The sequence below is a fragment of the Amblyomma maculatum genome, chromosome 1 (genome assembly GCF_055883805.1).
Source record: "Amblyomma maculatum isolate TAMU_Amacu chromosome 1, ASM5588380v1, whole genome shotgun sequence".
Classification (NCBI taxonomy): domain Eukaryota; kingdom Metazoa; phylum Arthropoda; class Arachnida; order Ixodida; family Ixodidae; genus Amblyomma; species Amblyomma maculatum.
In genome coordinates this window covers 426,598,015-426,619,831 of record NC_139344.1, presented here as the reverse complement: position 1 = coordinate 426,619,831, position 21,817 = coordinate 426,598,015, and the positions used below count along the sequence as shown (strand labels likewise).

Here is a 21,817-nt window from a genome sequence, read left to right as displayed (position 1 = left end):
AACTTTCCCGATGACATTGTGTCGGCTCTTGAAACCTTGTAGCCACCCGCTGCTTGCCTTGAAGTCATCATGGCCCAAGATGCATGCAAAATCCTTCGTCTTCTGTTGTAATATTGCTCCGCTTATAGGCACATTCCTGGCTTGCGGAATTGTTGACAGGGTGCTCGCTGGGATGTTGAAACGAGCAGCGACATCCTTCTTGTTCTCGCCCGTGGAGACCGCATTTAACATTGCAAGTCTGTCTTGAAATGACAAAACTTTTCTTTTTCTGGCCGTTGAACTCATCGCGACGAACTGACGCCGCAGATACAAGCGGAGCCCCACGAATACAGGCAGAAAGGCTGGCCTAGCACTTCCGAAACACGTCGGGCGAACCACACCGTAAATCCGCAGACACACGAGACGTGCACAGACGCAGAACAACAGACAAGATAGCGAATGCACAATGTGCGCAAAAATTGCATGTGCCACATGCACCTACAGTACCTACAAAGAAATCAACTGCATCCACTAATGCCACTTGGTGTTGCACTACACTACCAACGCCTGAGGAGGCTGCTGCGTTAGCCACGGAGCGGCTCTAGAAGGTAATACTATCATCATCATTGCCAATTTTGCTTTATTTGTGTGTACAGGCGTTCACGTAGCTGCTGGCTGCGTAGATGTTCTAATATTCACTAAATTAAAGCATTTCTTCGGCCACATTTTCAGCAAAAGCTCGAAAAATAATGACTGATTAGCTTCGCGAGTTCGTTACATTAAGGTTGACCTCCGCAACGCCTTCGTTACATAGAGGTCGAAAATACATTGGCTTCAATGTGTGCAGCATTGGGGAATATAAAAACTTTGTTAAATTCAGGAATTCGTTACATAGAGGCTCGTTACATCCAGGTTCAACTGTATATAGCCTGTTGATCACATGATCAATAAAGTAGTCAGTACTGGTAATTGCTTCTGACCTTGTTTCTAAATCCATTAAAGTTTCTTGCTATATACTGTCGGTAGCACTGCAGAAATCTCCCATTATTTTCCCTAGGGACATTATGCATTGCTTCATTTTCATGATCAAAAATTACCTGTTGTAGACAACAATGTCTTGTGAATAACCAAGAAATTTTGAAATGGGAGTGTTTTTTGTTCTTGGTTTATAAAGTAGGCTAGTATGTGATCAGGCACCGCCGTATGAATGTTATCTTTAACACTCCAGTGCCTGCCAATGGTGTGCCTTAAAGGACATCGGCAACCCTGTTCTGTAGTATATGCGCTTTCCACATATCTTGAAATATGGTGCAAGCTTCTACATGCCATTTGAGTTTTCCCTGACACGAATTACAGCAGTGTCTACTCTTACTCGATCATGGTGCAGGCAATGTTGTCGATCTGACAGGAGGAGCAGTTTTGTGCTCTACTTTCCACACGAGCGACAGTGTCTATCCAATATTACCTTACGCTTCATCGTGCGTGCTGCAGTCGCCGCATGCTCTATGCAGGGCCCCCTCCTCTGCACATTCTTGTTTCATACCGTGATAGTTGCCGGCAAATATTGCCGCCTTTAGCCTGGATACTCTAAAGGGAATGGTGGGGTCGAGGTTGTGTGACACTTTGACCCCTTGATCCATGACCACTTGATTCTGAGGTGTTTTTCGGCAAGGTTCAGCAGTGTGATAGGTGTACTGGCAGCCAGTTAGTATTTTGTCATTCAATTTTTACCATTGCTGTGTGCAACTGCAAAACTGGGCGCTGCCAGGTGATACTCGTACATGCACCTTTGTGCATTAACGAGTGGGGTTAGCTAGTTCCAGCATTCTTTGTTTCTTGTGATGAACAGCTGGTCTTCTTTCTCTTTCTTCTCTTGTGGAAGTGTATAGATAGTTGAGCTGAGCTAGTGCGTGGCCCTCTAACCCTCGTGATGTCTCATCTGCAGTGAATGCACTGTTATTTCTTTTTTTTCTCTGCTCAAGAAGACGACTAGACAGCTTGGGTGTGTGTCAATAGATACAGCACCCTCACTGCGTCTTTATCTGATTTGACTTGGACTAATGTTCTGTGATACTAGCAGTCAAGGCTGATGGCAGATTTAGAGGACCTGCTCACAGACTTGGTAGTTTTGAAAGCTCTGTATTCGCTGCCATGTGGGGATATGTATGAATGGCTTCTTGGCACAACGTTGGTTTGAGTTTGGTGAAGCATTTGGAAAGCTGACTGTTTAGCATGTTTCCCACAACGTGAGTCCTTATTTAATGCCCGAGGCACATTAAGGATGGTCTTTATTAAGAAGAAGTTGGTGTCACCCCCTGGCATTTGACATCTGCAGTGACCAGGCTAATGATGGTACCCCGTGTGTCTTCTCTTTGTCTGATGCTAGCTCTGAGAAGGAAGATATTTGTCGATCTGGTACTAAAGACCATTCTTAACAGCCATCTTGATGAAATATGCTAGTCTTGACTGAGAAAAGTGGAATGGCGAGAGGAGAAAGGTGAATTGGGGTCGAATTCACACTGGCGACTTGTTATCGGAGCAACGAAGGTGGACAGGTCTTCTGGTGTGACAAAGAAACTTATTTTTCACTTTATTGCCTATGCACGATGTTTACAGATGGACATATTTGGAATAACTTTCATCAGAAACACAAACAGTGAAGAAATGGACAAAACACGGGGCTGTCTCACAACTTAAATGATTAGTTCAGGAAAGTAGCACACTTATAATCACGAGATATGCGCGTGTGGCAAGGGAGGCGTAAGTTAAAAAATACCCACGAAAGGAACCTGGGATCACTAATAATGCCAAGCCAGAAAAGCAGACTCCCTACCACACATCTGCACAGAGGGACGGCTGGCGTAATCTGCCCCATCTTGCCATATATGAAAGGCTTCAGACACCTCCCGAGTCAACAGATTGGGGTTACAAAACAGGATTTGAGCTTGACGGAAAAGCAGCTTACACAGTGACTTCTTTTTCTTCTTAGTCTTACACCCTTGCTTTGTGCACGTGTGGTGAAAGTGTGCTGACAGATGCATGCCAGCAATGTCACCCAGCGACAAAAAATGCTCTCTTAGCCGCACATTAACGCAATGGCCATTCTGGCTGATATAGTAGCAACCACACGACAAAGGCACTTGGTGGATAACCCCAACCTTAAAAGGGGCATATCTTCTCCTAAATCTGTTTCAATATGCTGACTTATAAAGTTTGTGTATCAGTGTAGAGTGGGCTTGAATGTCAATGTGGGGATTCTTTTGTCACTGAGCATTTCTCAGCGCAAATCGGGGCTTCTTTGAAGCGGTCCTAGCGATTTCGCTTGGCGCCCTCTGTGAATGCCCAAGAGATCTGCTGCCTTTTCTTGAGGCTGACTGAATGTAATGCTAGTCGCACATTTCAAGATAACACTTGTCTTGGATCACTTCCACTTTTCTCCGAGCACCTTCATAGTGTGAGGTGCTACGCAGGACTCGAAAACTAGGTGTGATGGAATCTTTTCTTGCGGGAGAGGAGATATACTCATTTTCAGAGATTTTAGGCGTAGACTCTCTCTCAAGTGGCATGGAGGAAGGAAGAAAAAGCTGCAGGGATAACAGTATTTCAGCATTAGATTTTGATTTCGTGAGAAGGTGAGACGTTTGAGGTAGACTTCGGGCCTACCCAGGTGTGATTTAAGCTGCTCCAGTTGTTCTTAGAATGGTGTCTGTGTAAGTTACACAAGGTTCTGTTAGGTGTTTTGTTCTTAGTTACTTGTTAACTTATTCATTAACAGGCACTGCACACGGAGTTTGTAGCAGGCTTGCTCAGATGCAGCTTATAACAAGTAGTTGTGCTAATGACGGAAGAAGGGGGGTTCTTCTTGATAACTCACACTGTGCAAAAGGGTGGTTGCGCTGAACCCTGAACTGTGCGTATCAGAACTGCTCAGGCTGCACACCCACCCTTGGTATTTGGATGCTACTAATGGACAACTTTGGTGGTGCCGTTGAACAGCCTGTTCTTTATTTTTTTAGATTTATTTTACGGTTTGTGAGAATGAAAGGACATGCTGATAGTGATGGGTCTCCTGAAGAATGGCTAAGGTTTTATGGGGCTTTCAGAGTGTTTTCAGGCATCTTGGTCTTTAGGGGTGCTACCTGAGGCCTCAGAACAAAACCGTGTGGCTTGAAGACTTTATACCGAGGCTGTATGGGGCGTTTGACAAAGATCTGTTTATCTATCACTAACTACCGGTGAGCAGCACTCAGCTTATCATCTACTCAGCTTACGCATTCCTATTGTCTGCGAGGTGTGATGTGATTTTCTGCATGCAGAGAACGATCACTGCCTGGCATGTAGTATTTAGCTGCCTGAATACTACCCAGATGCATTTTATAAAAAGGCTTGTACAGCAGACATAATATCTGGAATGGGCTGACGTGTGGTAATACGACAGTAATACCAGTGTCTTATAACAATTGGTTTTATAACCAAGGGATGTTGTGATACTTTGTGGGACAGCTGTGACTCGGAGTGTAATGTGAAGTGCCCTTACACTTACGGTATGCTTTTAGTTTAGGATGGGCATGAGTGCATGCCGTTTTGTCTTTGAGTGTTGTCTCATTGCCAAAAGATGTAAGGATAGCATAAGTCGTGCCTGTTGTATTTTTTTTCTGAAGCGACCTTCACTGCCTTAAGATAAATGGCTAGACAGGGCTTGCCGGCGGTGTCAGTTACTATGCAGAATGAAAAAGCTGCAGTTAAGTCTACGGGAATCCTGTCCTTCTGTGCTGTGTACACGATATTCGACAAGACTGAGGATAACATAGCGCACAAGAGTCAGATGAATTGGGTGCAGCACAATGATTGGATGCAATTTACACTTCTTTAAAAGAGGTGTCAATTTCATCCTGTGCACCTCTTTAAGTGTAGAGCCTTGTTTGACTGGTAGATCTTGTTCACAACTTTGAGTTTTGTGGTGTTGACATTTGTTATTTATAAACCTTCATAGTTTGTTTCTGCTTGTGGGATGTCTATTGAGGAGCAACAAATAGGGTGCTGTACATGTTTTTTTTTTTTTTTTTCCTCCCTAACTTTGTTTCATCTCTTGCTGTCTCATGCCATTGTGCTCAAAGCAGAGCGTACGTTCCCACTTGTTTAAAAGATAAGGCAGGTCATTTTTACGGGGAACCAATATATGCAGAAGTTTGCAATAGCTGCAATTCTTTTCTGTTTTCATTTTTGGAGCACGTGTGTACATTGGTGCAGCCCAGTGAGCTGTGTAAGCATGGGCACGCATTTTTCTGGTTTACTGCTCTACACATGGGCCCATAATTGTCTCTCATGGTTTTCAGTTGATTCACACATTGGTTGGTTATTGTTGTGGGCAGCCTCTAAAGAGCAGGCTTTGTTCTTGCCTGATTGTAGTTACTGCGAAGACAGATGTCGCCAGTGACATTTTTGTCATCTTGATGCCCATTTTTGTAGTATTTACTTTCTACCAAAGTTCCTTGCATGTTGTTGTTATGCAAGGCTTTTATATTCTGTACACTTTCGAGACATCAGTAACTGCAGGAAGTATTGTTGTGTACCGCTTTGTGGGCCTATATCTTAAAGTACTGAGTGGCCAGAGGTATGAGGTATTCAAGTGCTTTTAAACAGTGCAGATTTTCTAATTTGTCATTTATCAAAGTTAAGGTCACTATGTCAATTTTTTAGGCATACTTTGAAATGTACACAGTGGGTTTTGAGTGGTACGTATTGGTGAACGCCTGGGACATCGGTGACATCGATGTCAGGGTTTTTGGATATCTCTCGGTCACGATTCTTGAACCAGTACTTTATACAAGAAGTAAGCGTGTGAAACATTGGATAGTTAAATTATGGTTTAAAACTTTTAGCATGCTTTATTGCATGCTTTCCATTTATTCAAGAATTCATGCCAGTGATGTCATGGAAGCATTGTGAGGAGGGCATTTAATTAAACAGTCAATTTTATTGCAGGTCACAGCTTGAGTACTGCTTTTTCTTGATGAAGTTATTTTCACTGTTGTTCTACATCACCACTCATCATCTGCTGCTGTTGATTTGTTGTAAGTGCAGCGTTGAGACATTTTACAGTGGCAGTGATAGTTTTGTCTCAGTGACACTGGATAGCTGACTCTGCACATTATTGTATTTCACAACTCCTTTCTGTTTTATCGTAGACCCTATGTATTGTTTTACATCACTTGCAATTTTTTGTTAATGCATACCAACCTGATATAGTTTCAAGACTCAGTCATTCTTCCTTTCTCATTGTGCAGCGAGCATGTTGACTTCCATTTTTATTTTGTATGTGTTGGCCATCAGAATAAATTTAATTGTTTTCAATACAATAAGTCACCTGTTCTTCTTTCTTGAGTTATCATTTTCCTTTTTTTTTCACGTTTCTTGTGGCCCTGTCAGTTCGGCCATTTCAACTTTTCGTTTGTTTCCTCTGCAGACACCGGCACATAGTAACACGTGATAATAGTATGGAGTTGTCCACACACTGAGCTGTCGTTTCACTAGCAGAAAAAAAATGTTTGGTGAAACAGACATCTTTGGACTGGCTGCTTTCCTAATTTGTTTCTTAGTGTGGCATTGTTGCAGCAAGGTTTATTACACCATGCAGGACTGGTACTTACTAGCTTTTTCAAGATTTCATTCCTAGGTTATTTATTGTGCTCTTCCGGAACGGTGCCAAAAATAGCTACTTTAGTTTGAGAAATTATGGTTTGCAACAATTAAGCCTCTGTTTGGCTCTTGATGAAGAACAGTAGTCAGTGGACACGGTTGTACTTGTCAGCCGGTAGCAGTTATTGCATAAAATTATTTGACGTCGATAAGCTTACTGGTGCCCTAAAACACTTTAGTGAACTTGATATTTTCATTCTGGCATGCAAAAAGAAGTGATGCTGTTTGTTCAAGCATTGGCTTCCTACAAAGTTTATGTGTAGCTCAGTGTAGGAAATGCTGGGTTTCGTGTACAGTCGAACCCGGATAATTTAAATTTTGGTTGTATCGAACTCGTGGAATATCCCTTTGAATATCCTATGTAAAAGGATAGGAAAGCTGCGTTGTATATCGAACTCCAATTTCACCGGTCGTTCTATATATCGAACTCCACACCACGCGCTGGCAGGTGCGCCTTCCCCAAAGGCGATCGCATCACCCTCGACTGTTTGCTGCGTGATGTGTTCAAGCCATGCACGGAAGCAATGAGAGAGAACAGTTCGGCGACGGCTGTTCTAGATCAGCGCCGCGCCCTTTCCCTAAAGGTGCACGCATCTGTGGTGATCGTGGGCTGCACACCAGTACGGGACATTTGCAAGCTATGTGCATGAAGGAACAAGAGGGAACCGGCTTGGCAACGGCTGGTACGGAGAAGACACAGACAATGCAGCCGTGGTGTTCAGGAGAGGGGAAACAACACGATAGAGCGAACACAAGGCAGTGCCCATTCTTCTGCCAAGCTTTATCTCTCTCCTTCCTCTCTCTTTTCCGGTCTTCGTTCGCAGCTGCACGCACTACGCATGCGCTGACAAGTCAGCTCGGCCCGTGGCAGACATAACGTTGGACGCTTTCTCCTCTGTGTGTTGTTAGTCCTCTGTGCGCGGCGGGTGACATGCAATGTGCGTCTTGTGTCGTCGTGCTGAATGTGTGGCGTAGAAAGCTACGGCGGCTGACGTTAAGAAGCTAGAGATTTTTTATTGCGATAGCAATACTGTGCCAGGTTTGAAACCGTCGCGTGGTCCCGGCGGAGGCCACGCTTTACTTTGAACAGCCGTGGAAGAGGAGCAAAAGAAGAAGAAGAAGACTGGTAACTTACGCTCTCTCTTCATACCCTTAAAGGATGAGCTTAAGTGTCCCCAATAATGTACCACCTTACACTGACAGGGCGTGATAGGGGAATAATGTAGCAGGCTAAAGAAGCTTCTGCTGTTGCTATCGCAATTCAACTAGGGTTAACCAGAGCTTTTTTTTGTGAGAGTCGTCCATTCTTTCATTTATGAATCAATGAAAGCATGCAGTCAGCTGCAATCATGACACCGGCTTTTAGCATTGTTCGCTTCAAACGGCGTTTGCAGCTATCGCGCTTTCCAATGATTTTGTGGCAGTGGGGTCCGCCTGCCCCAAGCGCGGCGTGATAAATCGAACCAGGCTTGTGCAATCAAGCTATCACGGGCACTCTGCCAAGTTCGCTTCCCGCCACCGCAGGACCTAACATCAAAAGTAGAGTCAAAAGATAAACACACCGTGACATTATCACTGTGCAGCATCTTGGTGCGCTGCCAATAAATGAGCTTTGGATGCGATGGCCGAAACGGAGGTATGTGCCACCGACTAATGTTGTTGTTTTTTTTTTTTTTAAATTCTCAGCAGCAAAAGTGCAGTGTGGGTTTATTATGCAAGTGGGTAATTACGCAACAAATGCGGTATCATTTTTCACAATCGCAATAGGTGTCTCAGGCCGAATTTTGTATATCGAATTAACAATGTATTTAACTATTTCACGATCCCATTCGAGTTCGAAATATCCGGGTTCGACTGTAATACAATTGTCCAGGATGAAACAATGTCTGGATTGCCTTTTCGTTCATACGCATTCACTTGCTGTAGCAGAAGAATGGCAAACATCCTGTTTAAATGAAATATACAAGCATTTAAGCTATAATATTAGGATGTGGCAACACTGGACTGTTGCCATTGTTTGTGCTTCTTATCTCATTTAGTGTGATTCTCAGGTATATTAGTACTTACTCTCTCGCTATTACCTGTCCCATTGCTGGTCAGATGGTTTCAAGGTTAAATCAGTATACATACAACTTACTGCCTCTGGTGAACATTCTGTTTTCACAGCTTTTGGCTTTTGAAAGGCACTCAGTGAGGAGTCTCCTTCTGCATGGCATACTTGAATGAGCTCACTACTGCTGTATGTGCAGACCATTCGAGGTTCCATTCAATGGGGGCGTCTGAGTCAAAATAGATGCATGTTAATGAGTATTGCTTGCCTGTTCAAACTTGATGTCTCCGTGAAAATTAGGTGTGTCTAAAGGCAATCAATTTGAATTTGGCTTGTATTGATCAATTTCTACATTCTAAAGACAAAGGTATATTAGATTCACTGAGCTCTTATATGTGAGGAAAGACCAGAAAATGAAATTAATAGGTGTAGCCATTGCCAATGGATTAGGAAAGCTAACTTTGGTGTGTGGCCGGAATATTTTCAAGTCTGATTTTCTGCAAACTTTAGCACACCCAGAAAGAGCCACAGAATTGATTTGGATATGAACAAACTTTAGCTGGAGTTGTCATTTTTGTTAAGGATATCTTTGTTAATGCTGTGGATTGGCTTCGGTGTCTTGCACAGGGTGCCCATGTTGTGAAGCTTCTGACAGCCTAAGGCACATTTTTTTCTAACACAGGTGATGCGATACGAACAGAACATCTATCACTGGCATAAACAGGAGCTTATCCCAATGAAAATTTGTTTATGCATGAGCATGGCATATGTCGGGTGCCCCAGCTAAATGTAACCGTGATATTAAGAACATTCTGTCCTGACGGCCAGTGAAACCAGCTGAAGACTGTTAAGAGCCGCATGTCGTGAAATGCAGTATTTTTCATTCTCCAAGCTTTATTAATAAATACTTATTAGCTAAATCTTTAATTATTCCCTTGAGGAACAAAGTCTCAGTGTACAAACTTAGATTCTTCGAAAACAGTTGACTTAAATGTTTGCACCAAGCTACCATTTGTGTAGGGTAGATTTCTTTACCAGCATCAAATGAGGACTTGTGAATAAAAAAGCTTCTATGTGAGAGCACTTACACTTTAATATCCTTAGATGCATCTCTGGCTTTCCTCTGAAATCTTCTCTCCAATGAAGCTTTGTGGGCACATTGGGTGATAGATGTCTGAATACATGATAGTGGTCTTTGAAGGCCAATGAATAAAGCTACATGTATCATATGTCGATGCATGTATTGCAGTTAGCTGCTTTTCGAGACAATCCAGAATTTCTGTATGGACACTTCATTCCTCAAGCCAGTAAATAAAATGTTTGGTAATTGGCCTTTGCTAGTTAGCTTTCGTGGAAAAAAAAAAATATACTGCAGACAAGGCCAGGTGACTGAACAGCTCCCAGTTGGTTTCACTGGGCTAGGACTCTCTGTGTTCCTTAAAAGCTTGGTAACATGCAGGTGGGACAACCTGTGTATCAGGAGCTAACTGAAACGGTTAAAAGTCAAGACAGCCGGGAACAAGAACTGACTGTAACTTCTGGCTACTAACTGTGCTCATATCTGAAAAAAAATCAGTTCCTTTTGCAATAAAGCAAAGATAGAATACTACATAGATAAGTATTTTATAAAGAACCCTGTCTAATGATTCGGAAGCATAGTGGTTGAAGAAAACGTGCAGGAAGAAAAGAGGGAGCAGGAAAAGGACGTTTCGGCACCAGTATGGCTCCTTGTTCACAATGAGGGTGGTCAAAATAGGCCGCTTCTTATTCACATATCTGACAGCGCAGTGTGTGGGCATAGTTACTGGGGAGGTTGCCCCTTTGTCCTGTTAATAACATGATTTTTTTTTGTGCCCAAGATTGTTGTGATTTCCCAGTCAGTGGTACGCTGCATCATTTAAGCATGCTCTGCAAGAGTACGTACTTGACATGATGGACTTGACTGATGTCATTCTCGTATTATGTCTTAGTTGTCTGTTACAGTCTCTTGATTCAGCATTGTATCAAGCAGCACAGTGTTCACAGAGGATCTTGCACACAACCTTGGGGTAACATGGACATTTTATTAGACAATTTTTTGCATGACAAAGTTGTTGTCTCGCCTTGCTAGACAGCATGTGCACAATATTTTGCAAAGATTCGCCCTATAGCCTCACTTGCACACAGGGTGCAAGGCATTGTCGCAGACTCCTATTGCCAATAAGAACAGCACTGTACAGGTCGCAGAAAGCGGTGTTCTTCGTTTTACAGCAGTTGCCGTAAATACCCATTCTTTTTGAGGATCACAAATTTGGAGACACACTGGAATCATTATAGGCATGGCTGCTTTTGGAATCTTTCCACATCCAAACAACCAAAAATGCTATGAACAGGACAAAAACCAATCTCTTTGGCACTTATGCTTACTCACTGACTGCATTGTCAAGTGCTCATAAAAGAAGTGGTCCATTCAGTCCACCCCCATTTTGCACTAGGGACTAGTACCGACTTTGAACGTAATGTTTCAAACCTCTTCTTTATGATTTTTATTTTTTTGGCAAGTAGGTTTTCAACCAAGACACCAACTAACCTGGTTGGACAAACCAAGCTGATGTGATGCTTTCTTTCACATTGAATAACACCTGCTTTACTGATCTTTGCGCACTTATTAGTTCTGTTGTGGATCAGGAATTGAGACCTCATTGAAACACCTAATGACACCACAAGGCCTCGTAGGGGCAATGACATGACATCATAGTTTCTCTCCATGCAAGAGGCATGTAACTGTCGGGAGAAATGCATGCTCTTTGTTGACTTGCACATTGTAGAGCTTTGTGCAGTGCAGAGAAAGAGTCTTAATTCCTGCTCTCAGCTTTCAAGCATGCTATATGTCCTGTTGTATCTTCCGAGTGGGGTGCCACCTCAGTAGCAGGAGCCAACGGCTGTCTCCTATAGCAGATAGAGTTACAGTTTTGCTAGGAACATGTTGGCTGGCTTTGAAGAATAGACTCTACTCTCCTGAATGATAAGGCTTGTACCTGTTCAGGGCAGGTAGCACATGTCCAAATTCCTGGCTGGTGTAACTGTGACCTAAACCCGTGACAAACCTGAATGGCTGGCACTGCTGTGTGCCAGCCATTCAGGTTTGCAAGTTGCAAACTCTGTACTCACATACACATCATTAGGCACCTCAGTAGTTCTTATCTGCTGCTTGTCTCCCACATCACTGGTATGAATAGAATATGACCTAAGTGCACTTTTAAGTTGTTTAGTTAGTCGCCCTCATTTTAATTCGTTAATTACTGCGACCTTGCAGCTAGCATGGAAAAACACAAAGGACAGCGACAAAAAGTACCGACGGGACACTAGCGTGCTGTCCCGTCGGCACCTTTTGTCGCTGTCCTTTGTGTTTTTCCACGCTAGTTGCAATGTCGCAGTCATTAACGAATACACACCAACTAACCCAACTGTCTTCCATGATCATACCTCATTTTAATGTGTTACCATTTAAAGACTACTAGATCACTGCAGAACCAAGGCTGATCGATGGCTGGATTTCTATCCAATATGTACTATGCTTAACTTGCTGAATGAGGCTATCAATTACTCAAAGCTTCCATATCGGTGTTGCATCGATGACATTAAAAAGGAAAGGAACAAGTAAACATAGATCAGAGTATCTGTTTTGCTGCTTACACTCAAGCCACTGTATGAAAAATCAAATCACTGTTTTAGTCGTATCACTTCCCAGTACAGCCTCATCTACATGCTGCCATGGACGAACTGCAGGCTGCGCAATGATCTTGTTTGCTGAGTCACATGATGCATGCATGAGAAAGCTGTCTGGTCCTTCACGTGGATTCATATTTGTAACGTGGGCTCGCTATGACTGGGCCCAGGTGCGCCCTTTCCTGGTAAGTCCGGCTGCGCCACCTGCCGGGAACAGCAGTCGGCGACTGGACAAGGAGGAGACCATACTGGAGCCCGTGCTGCTGCCGTCTCTGCGGGAGAGCCAGGTCAGTGCAGTCGCCACTGCAATGAATGCTCAGCTGGGGCGGTCCTCATTGTTCGTGTTTGTATTCCTAAGTGCCTCCTATCCTGGGTTTTTGGCTCCTGAGCGAGGTCCTCTGAACCTAATTCGGTTATGGGAGTACCCACACCGAGATAGTACTGAAACATATTTCATTAATTGTTTCAGCCAAACATTGGTAGATGAAACTTTCGCTATTTTAGGATATACAACAAAGATGGTGCACCGCTGAAGTGTACTGATGGTTTGAGCATGCGCCTAGCAGTGCCGCCACACTGGAGGGGCTTCTGTAGCTTTTGTCTGCCTCGAAAGGTGACCACTATGACCGGGATCTTATTTGGGCTTCATTTCTTTCAGCCCCCTGCTCCCCCCCCTCCCCCCCCCCCTTAAAAAGAAACTTTTGCTAGTGGATCACTTTGAATCGCTAGTAAGCCACCGCGGCGGGTAAGTAGGGCTCTGTGCAGCTGCTAAGCATATGGGTGGGCCCCTTAGCCGCGCTGTGAAGGGAAAAAAAATTGCCGACGATTACGTTATATTTAGTGTGAAATTTGAGTGCTGCCCATCAGCTTTCAATAGATCGAGGCAAAGAATTTGAGCAAGACATTATGTACAATTACAGACAACTGTTCTTATTTTTCACACGCATTCCTTCTTCAAGAAACAGTGCTTGATCTAAATGGATATGTGGCCTGCACTACACCAGGAAAGAAGGTGGCACGTGACACAAGGCGGAGTAACTGTGCATGCAGCGGGATACGGACTTCCACCGGTTGCCTCGCTTATGGCTTAAAAAGAATTGGCAGAGGATCATTAATAGGCTAGTGATTCGCACTGTTTAAAGGCGGCTCGGGCGGTGCGTGCTACTGAGCATTGCATCGAACACAACCAGCGTTCTGTTGAACACATCAAAGTTCACCGGCGTTCTAGGTAGAATCCACTGTTACATGCGGTGTTTTTTTTCACGATTTTCGTGCGTCGAAAAGAGCCGCGCCGGCGCGACGCCCAGCTCACGATACATGGAATGACGAAGGTAGAACGAGAGGAAGAAGATGGTTTGCACGGTATGAAGAAGAACTGAATCTTTAATGCCTCATCATTGTCGACAGAAGGTTTTCAGCAGAGCTGTCACGCTTTCGAGAGTGAGAGTTAAAAATGAATTGGATCCCCAGCCCAGCGCTTTACCAACTGCGCCACACCCTGGATCGTGAAAAGTTCTTCATAATTCCTTTTGTCTACCGCGAGGATGATAGCGGGATTCCACGAGAGAGATACTGCGCCTTTTGTTATGCTGGTTGTGTTCGACAAGGGGAGCATGGTGTACCGTCGTGACAGGTCATGACATCACGGTTCATGTATATACGCAAAAATGTAAAGGGGACGATACGGACCCGCTGATGGCATTAGAAAAGAGACCGGAGGCAAAACATGAAACGAGATTTGAAAGAATTGAGGCTCCCTCACCCAATTAATGGGTGCGGTAAATCAAATGCAGATGCAATTCTCTGCGATGCAGAATGCCTTCACCGAGAGGCTAACTACATTATAAAAGACGATGACCCAAATGCAACAAAATGGACAGGTGCCGTAAAAGGAAGACTTTCTGGTCTGGCAGGAGAACTGCCGCGGTTTCCAATGAAAGCACGTGCTCTTACAACAGCACTTGGAGCAGAGCGAAGAAAAACCTTTAGCTATAACCCTTCAGGAAACAGGAAAAGATCTACCCAAGTTATCGGGATATCAGGCGTTTCACGGTGACCGGGGAGAAAAATACCGCGTCTCCACGCTAGTGAAATGGAACATAGCGGCAGTCGAGCATGAGGTCAACTCGCATGACATCGAAGCTGTATTAATAGAAATTATCACTGGTTGAAATGAAGAGCCTCTCCTATATTTCTCCACTTAACCCGGTTCTGTGCTAGTTGCATCCACTTGACCCCTGCAAACTTCTTAATCTCATCCGCCCACCTAACTTTCTGCCGCCCCCTGCTATGCTTTCCTTCCCTTGGAATCCAGTTTGTTACCCTCAGCGACCATCGGTTATCCTCTCTTCGCACTACATCTCCTGCCCATGTCCATTTCTTCTTCTTAATTTCCACTAGAATGTCGGTAACTTGAGTTATTTCTCTGACCCACTCTGCACGCTTTCTATCTCTTAATGTTACCCCTACCATTTTTCGTACCATAGCCCTCTGGGTTGTCCTCAACTTAAGTAGAACTCTCTTGGTTAGCCTCCACGTTTCAGCCCCATAGGTGAGTACAGGTAAGATGCAACTGTTGTATACTTTCCTCTTGAGCGATACCGGTAAGCTGCTAGTCATAATCTGCGAGTGCTTGCCAAATGCGCTCCATCCCAATCTTATGCTTCTTGTTATTTCCTTTTCATGGTCCGGATCTGCGGTTACTACCTGTCCTAAGTAGACATATTCGCCTGCTACTTCCAGTTTTTCGCTACCTAATGTAAACTGCTGTTCCTTCCCGAGGCTGTTGAACATTACCTTAGTCTTCTGCATATTGATTTTCAAGCCTACCTTTCTACTTTTCCTGTCTAGGTCATCAATCATTATTTGCAGTTCATCCCCCGAGTTGCTTAGCAAGGCAATGTCATCAGCAAATCGCAGATTACTGAGGTATTCTCCATCTACCCTTATCCCTAACTGCTCCCATTCTAAGTCTCTGAATACTTCCTCTAAACAAGCTGTGAATAGTACTGGGGAGATTGTGTCTCCTTGCCTAACACCTTTCTTTATGGGAATTTTGTTACTTTCCTTATGCAGAACTATGGTTGCTGTGCAGCCACTATATATATCTTCCAGCACTTTCACGTACAGCTTGTCTACCCCCTGATTTCGCAATGCCTGCATCACCGCCGAGGTTTCAACTGAGTCAAATGCTTTTTCGTAATCAATGGATGCTATGTATAAGGGCTGGTTATATTCCGAGCATTTTTCTATCACCTGATTGATGGTATGGATATGATCGATAGTAGAGTACCGTTTCCGAAACCCTGCTTGATCCTTTTTGATACCGAAATTTTGATACCGAAGCCGGGCAAACCCCCCGAAACTAGAGAACTTACGACCCATCGCTCTAACATGCACAGGGAAATTGATGGAGCGTGTAGTCCAAATGCGACTAATGCGTTTCATGGAGCTTAACGACCTGTGGCCGCATGAAATGGTTGGGTTCCAGCCAGGCCTGTGCACACAGTACGTAATGCTCTGCTAGAGATGCTTGAGACACGACATTATAGAAAGTGAAACCAGGGATGCGAGGGTACTACTAGGTCTAGACCTGATTAAGGCCTTCGATAACGTAAAACACGCGGCGATTCTTTCTGGCCTTCAAGAATTGGTTTCGGAAAGAAGACGTACAACTACTTAAAAGACTTCTTGTCGGGTAGAACGATAAAGATTCAGGACATTGAATCCTCCACTGTCAAACTATAAAGCAGGGGAACGCCACAAGGTTTGGTGCTGTCCCCGTTCCTCTTTAATGTGGCCAAGCAAAACTCCCCGGCAGAACTGAGGAAGGTGAAAAACAGGAAATTCAGCATGTACGCAGACGTCAACCTGTGGGCTACCCAGGGGAGTGATGCGAGCATCGAGGAGCGCTGGCATCACTCCCCTAGAATGATAGAATGATAAAGAATCAGGACATTGAATCCTTCACCGTCAGACTAGAAAGCAGGGGAACGCTGCAAGGTTCGGTGCTGTCCCCATTCCTCTTTAATGTGGCCAAGCGAAACCTCTTGGCAGAACTGAGGAAGGAGGAAATCTTGAAATTCAGCATGTACGCGGACGACGTCAACCTGTGGGCCACCCAGGGGAGTGACGCGAGCATCGAGGAGCTCTTGTAGGCGGCGGTGTACACCGTGGCGTCATACGCTGCAAAAAGGGGCCTCTCGTGCTGTGTGCAAAAATCAGAACTGTTTATCTACAACCTGAAGGTGCTCAGGGGCAAACGTCAGATAAACATCAACATAACAGTAGACATAACAGTGCCGAAAGCCGAACAAATTAATATCCTGGGGCTGTTTCTACAAGCTGATGGGTACAACGATACAACGGTACAGAAGCTGAACGCGTACGCCACACAAGTCACGGGTCTGTTCAGGAGAATCACACTCAAGGGTCAGGGCCTTAAGAAATGAAGCCTCCTGAAACTAATACAGGCTTACATCACTAGCCGTATATGTTATGCCACACCATTCCTGAACATCAGATCAGAGGAAAAGCAGAGAATAGATGCATTCATCAGACGATGCGCAAAGAGGGCTCTGGGGCTACCCACCTCGACTTCGACTGAACGCCTCCTCGAAATGGGGGTGCACAATTGGACGGAACTAACGGAGGCTGTGCGCATAGCGCAACTAGAAATTTTGAGCAGAAAGACCACGGGCAGAGCCATCCTTGGCTGGGTGGGATTGCAGTCAGAGGAACAAGCGACAAAGTCAGCATTCCACGAAAGTGTCATGAATATATAATAGTGCCCCCTAAAAACATTCACCCTACGTGCAACAAGGAGAGAAGACAAAAGAGGGCCGGGACGCTCGCAAAGAAAGCGGGGAAAATGAAGCTGGGGGAGGTCGCCTACGTGGACGCGACTAGTGGGAAGTCTGGGACGGCAGTGGCTGCGGTCGTCAACAGCCGTGGCGTACCCACCGCCGCCGCGTCAGTTAGAAGCCGAAATGTAGATACGGCTGAAGAAGTTGCGATAGCACTCGCTTGCGTTGGAACGGAAGCCAGCATAGTTATTAGTGACAGCAAAACGGCTGTCTGGAACTTAGGAAGAGGGAGGGTCTCAAAGGAGGCAGCCAAAATTCTACAGAAAGGAAAACTTGAAAGAAAAATTCGAATTATTCGGACCCCCACGCACGAATCTTTTCCCAGCAATGAGGCGTCGCACGAGCTAGCCCGAGCTCTCTACTTCCGGGCAGCCGTAGAGCCGCCTAATTGCATTGGGATAGACAAGAGGCTGCCAGTGTATAAGGAAATATTAGAACACTACTGACTGAGCAGAAGGTCCCTGCCACCATCGGACCGAACACTAAATAACAAGGAGGCTGTCGCTTGTGGCACCTGCAAGCTGAAAATTTTCCAAGTCCCGTCTGGCTTTTCCACACGCAAGTGGAGGAAAAGGCGGGCGATAAATGTGAAACTTGCGGAGAAAGGGGTACTCTGGATCATATAATATGGCAATGCCTTGATTCCCCTTGGCGCCAAGGAAAACAAAAAGAAAATTACGAGGGACTTTAGCGACTGAAGTAGTGAAAGGCAAAAGCCTGTGTAACGAATTTGGCTTTGCAATGGGTACTAATTAGTAATCAAGTAATTAATTAGACATTATTCAATCAATTAATTAGGCATTAAGTAATTTTTAATTGTTAATCAATTAATGAGTAATTAAGCAATTTTTAATTGTTAATCAATAATGAGTAATTAGGTAATTATTGAATTGTCAATCAATTAATTGGCTAACTATTTTGTTTTGTTATTTTAATTTTATTACATATGTTTCTATCTCTTTGTTTTGTCGGGCTAATTCCCTTCTAATGTTGAGGTTCCATCCCTGGGCTTTGAGCCTGTTTTCTAGGTCCCCTTATTTTGTTCCACATATTTAAGAGTTTGCTGTCTATGTTTGATGGTGCATCCTCATCCTCTACGGGGATGGATGCTTTGGCCGCATACTTCTTGAGTTGTCCTGACCATTTATCTATGTTGGTGATGTTTCCAATAACTTCAGTCTCGCTAATCTGTCTAAATTTGCCCAATTCTGTGATCTTGGGCTGTTTAAATCGTCTGGTTTTGGCCCCCTTACCTAGCGTGAATGTAATGATGAAGTGGTCACACTTCCTAAATTTTGCTCTGTGTTCTTCCAGTCTGTTGCTCCCATGTTTTTGCACAAAGTTTGATCGGGGGTGGTATCTTTGCTAACACTATTGCCGGTTCGTGTGGGTACATTTGGGTCTGTGTGCAGTGTTAGTCCTAGTGTTTGTGTCTTCCCACAATTGTCTGCCTTTAGTGTCTTGTCTCTTGTAGCTGCACTCCTGGTGGGTGGCATTGACATCTCCTGCTATCACTGAGGGGTTGCTGCCAGCAGCCTTAAAGTTTTGACGAAACAGAGTTAGGAATCTAACGTTTTTGCCCCGATGTGCTATATATGCTTAAAAGGAAGATGCTCCTTTGGCCCCTCCTCCCGGTAATGATTTCTGTTAGGACCGCTTGTATGTCGCCAGATGTGGTTTAGTGATTTATGGCGGCAATATTCCTTTTATAAATGTTGTGATTCTAGAGTTGTCTCCTGGATAGCTGCTAAAACTCTGATAGCCTGGCAATTTGGTTGTGTTTTTACCAGTCTTCTTTAGCGCGATGGCTATGGGTTTCTCTGCAGTTTGGTCTATGTGTTGCAATAGCGCTCACTTTCTCTGGTACCCTCGGCAGTTCCACTGCCAGATTTTAGAACTGTCTTTTGGTTACAGCTTCTGTCCATGTTTGCCAAAATTTTTTTCTACTTTTGCGAGTTTGTTGTTAAATTCTGCAAAAGTGACGGCCATGGTCAGTATGGCCTGCGTCTGCTCCTGCATTTGCTTTGGGAGATTTTGTATCTGCACCTGCATCTGTCCCTGAGCTCCTAGAATTTGCTGAATGAGCGTGCTTTGGGTCTTTGCGTAATTTTAGAGTTTGGCTTCGAAGCGTTGTTCGATTCACTTACCTAGTGCTACTAAGGGATCGGCCTTCTCCCCTTTGCACTTTTGAGAGGGGTGGCCTGATAATTTCCAAACTCATGTATTCCGGTTCATCTGGTTTTCGTTCGGGTGATGGTAGAGTTATGGCCTTAATTTCTGTAAGGGCTGAACAATTGGTGAATTTTTGTTCTGCGGTTTGCCTTCTATTCTGGCTATTAAATTCTGAATTTCGCGACTCAGCTTTTTAATCATCTCTCTGAGCTCTTTCTAAGTTTTTCATTTTCTCTTTTCTCAGCCTGGGAAGTTTCGCTAGCAAAGCTTACCGCCTTAGTTTCTGCATTCTTCAATGGGCCCCACGGGTTCTTGCGGTCCCTGGGTGGTAGGCTGGGTCCTCGTCCTTGGCCAGTCTCCTTGGATATGGAGCTCGCTCTGGATCTCGAACTCGACCAGGTTCCGGGTTCTTCACGGCACCATCCGTGGAATTCTCATTCCGAAGGGGTGGAGGCTGCTCCATTACTGCCTTGGGCCTGCTGTTGTTGGTCTAGTTTCTTCTCCCACATTTTGTTTTTGGAGAGGTACGGCATTCTTAGATTTCGTTGTATCTGTTGTCGCCCGGGACGTGGTCCTTGCCGCTGGATCAGCACTTTGGTTTGCAGCTGTGGTCTGCCCCTTGGTTTTCCATGCCGCAGCCACGATATTTTATGTTGGTCGGATCCGAACAGACGTCGGCCCTGTGGCCAAGCCTTCCACATGTTGTGCTGACTTCGTACTTTCACTTGTAGAGGTAGCATCTCATGTTGACGCCTTGAAAGTTGAACCATTTCGGCACGTGCCAGTCTTCAAAGAGGACTAGGATGGTCTTGGATTCCGATCCGACTCTTCTTATTCCCGAAATTTGTGGGTTGGTTTCGTTGCAATCCACCATTTCTTTAAATTCTTCGGTCGAATATTCTAGTGGTAGGTTGTGAACGACTCCCTTGCTTCCATCCTCCGGCATGGCGATGTAAGATGTGGTTTTGATCGTATTGGATCCAATATTTATGGCTCGGATGGCCGCATACGTGTAGGTTCTTTTGGTGTTTGTCGTGGCGACTAAGATTGATTGCTGGAGATTGTCACCTCGTGTGGCCTTTAGGACATTAGGACGAGGCCCACGGCTGGCGTGACAATTCTGGTGGGATTCATTTTTCGACGGTATTCAAAATATTGTTGATCTGCGCACAGATCGTAACCTGAGCCACGAAGGCGGCGGCTATGTGAGCCCAGGCCCGCCTGTCTCTGGCCCGAAGACAAGAATGATCGTATCGAGGAGGCCGCATGCGTGGACAACCGAAGGCTATGATAGACTCGCTTCAAGGCGATAGAGTTGTCACTGTTCAGTATTCACAGCTGTTTGTTTATTGTTCTTGGGCTTGCGCTCGTAATATCACGTGATGAATTAAGGTAATAAATACATGAAGTGTAATGTGAAATAAAGGTCGCCGCATATCTAAAATGATGTAACTATGGTAATGCATGAAGTCGCCCCAAGAATAATTTCAAAAATTGCAGGGACTACAGCGACTAAAGTAGTGAAAGGCGAAAACCTGAGTGCCGTATTCTGCTATGCAGCTGGTACTAATGAGTAATTAATTAGGTAATTAAGCAACTAAGTAGGTAATTAATTACTTGTTTATCATGAATCAGTTAATCAACAAATTAATTTGTCATCAATTGACAATTAATAATTGATCATTGATTGACATATGGCCATATAAGGCATGCATTTGCGCATACGTGGAGGTGCTTTGTGATTGGTTGAGACCTCTATGACGTCATCCCGCCTCGACCAATCGGAATGCGGCAAAAGCGGGACACATTTTGCCCAGGAAGGGTGGTTGTTCTTGGCCCTACAGAGCGTGGACTGGTAGGTCGGCGCCGCTTGCGGCGGGGGCTGACCTGTTACCGATGGCCTGCCACAGAATCTGTTGTAGGCCATCATTGCACCCGCCACCGTCGATCGAGCTTCTTAATTACTGAGCCACCGCCGTGGTCATCAAGTACCCCTGAATGTTTTAAAGGCGACAGCCTTTCTAGGCTCATGGAATGAAATCTCTGCGCGGGAGTTGTGCGCAGAATTTTGTATGAAACTTAGGACAACTAAAGTGCGATGAGGCGAAAATGTTTGTTTGAAACGTCTTTGATTCCTGCTTTGCGCCCGCCTCTGGGTCCGTATTCCGAGTTTGCATCGTTATCGAAAGTGTCGCTCTCGTTGGCCTCAAGTTTCTGATTGGAAGAAATGCCGGAACTGGAAATAATGGCAACCAAACTGATTCTTCTCACGTTTTGTGTTGAGGGAATCGGGCGTCCATTGCCGCTTCTCCGCACCGCTTGCCGCAGTCACTAGGCAGCCTCA

At 44.7% G+C, this 21,817-nt stretch overlaps 1 protein-coding gene across 1 annotated transcript in view; it reads left to right on the top strand.

Annotated features, from left to right (window-relative positions):
• Positions 1–21,817, top strand: part of Ack (activated Cdc42 kinase) — a 61,850-nt gene that overhangs the window by 32,302 nt on the left and 7,731 nt on the right. The window contains exon 7 of the mRNA XM_084599328.1: positions 12,607–12,723. Within this exon, the coding sequence (XP_084455454.1) occupies positions 12,607–12,723 (117 nt within the window). The remainder of the gene's footprint in view (positions 1–12,606; positions 12,724–21,817) is intronic.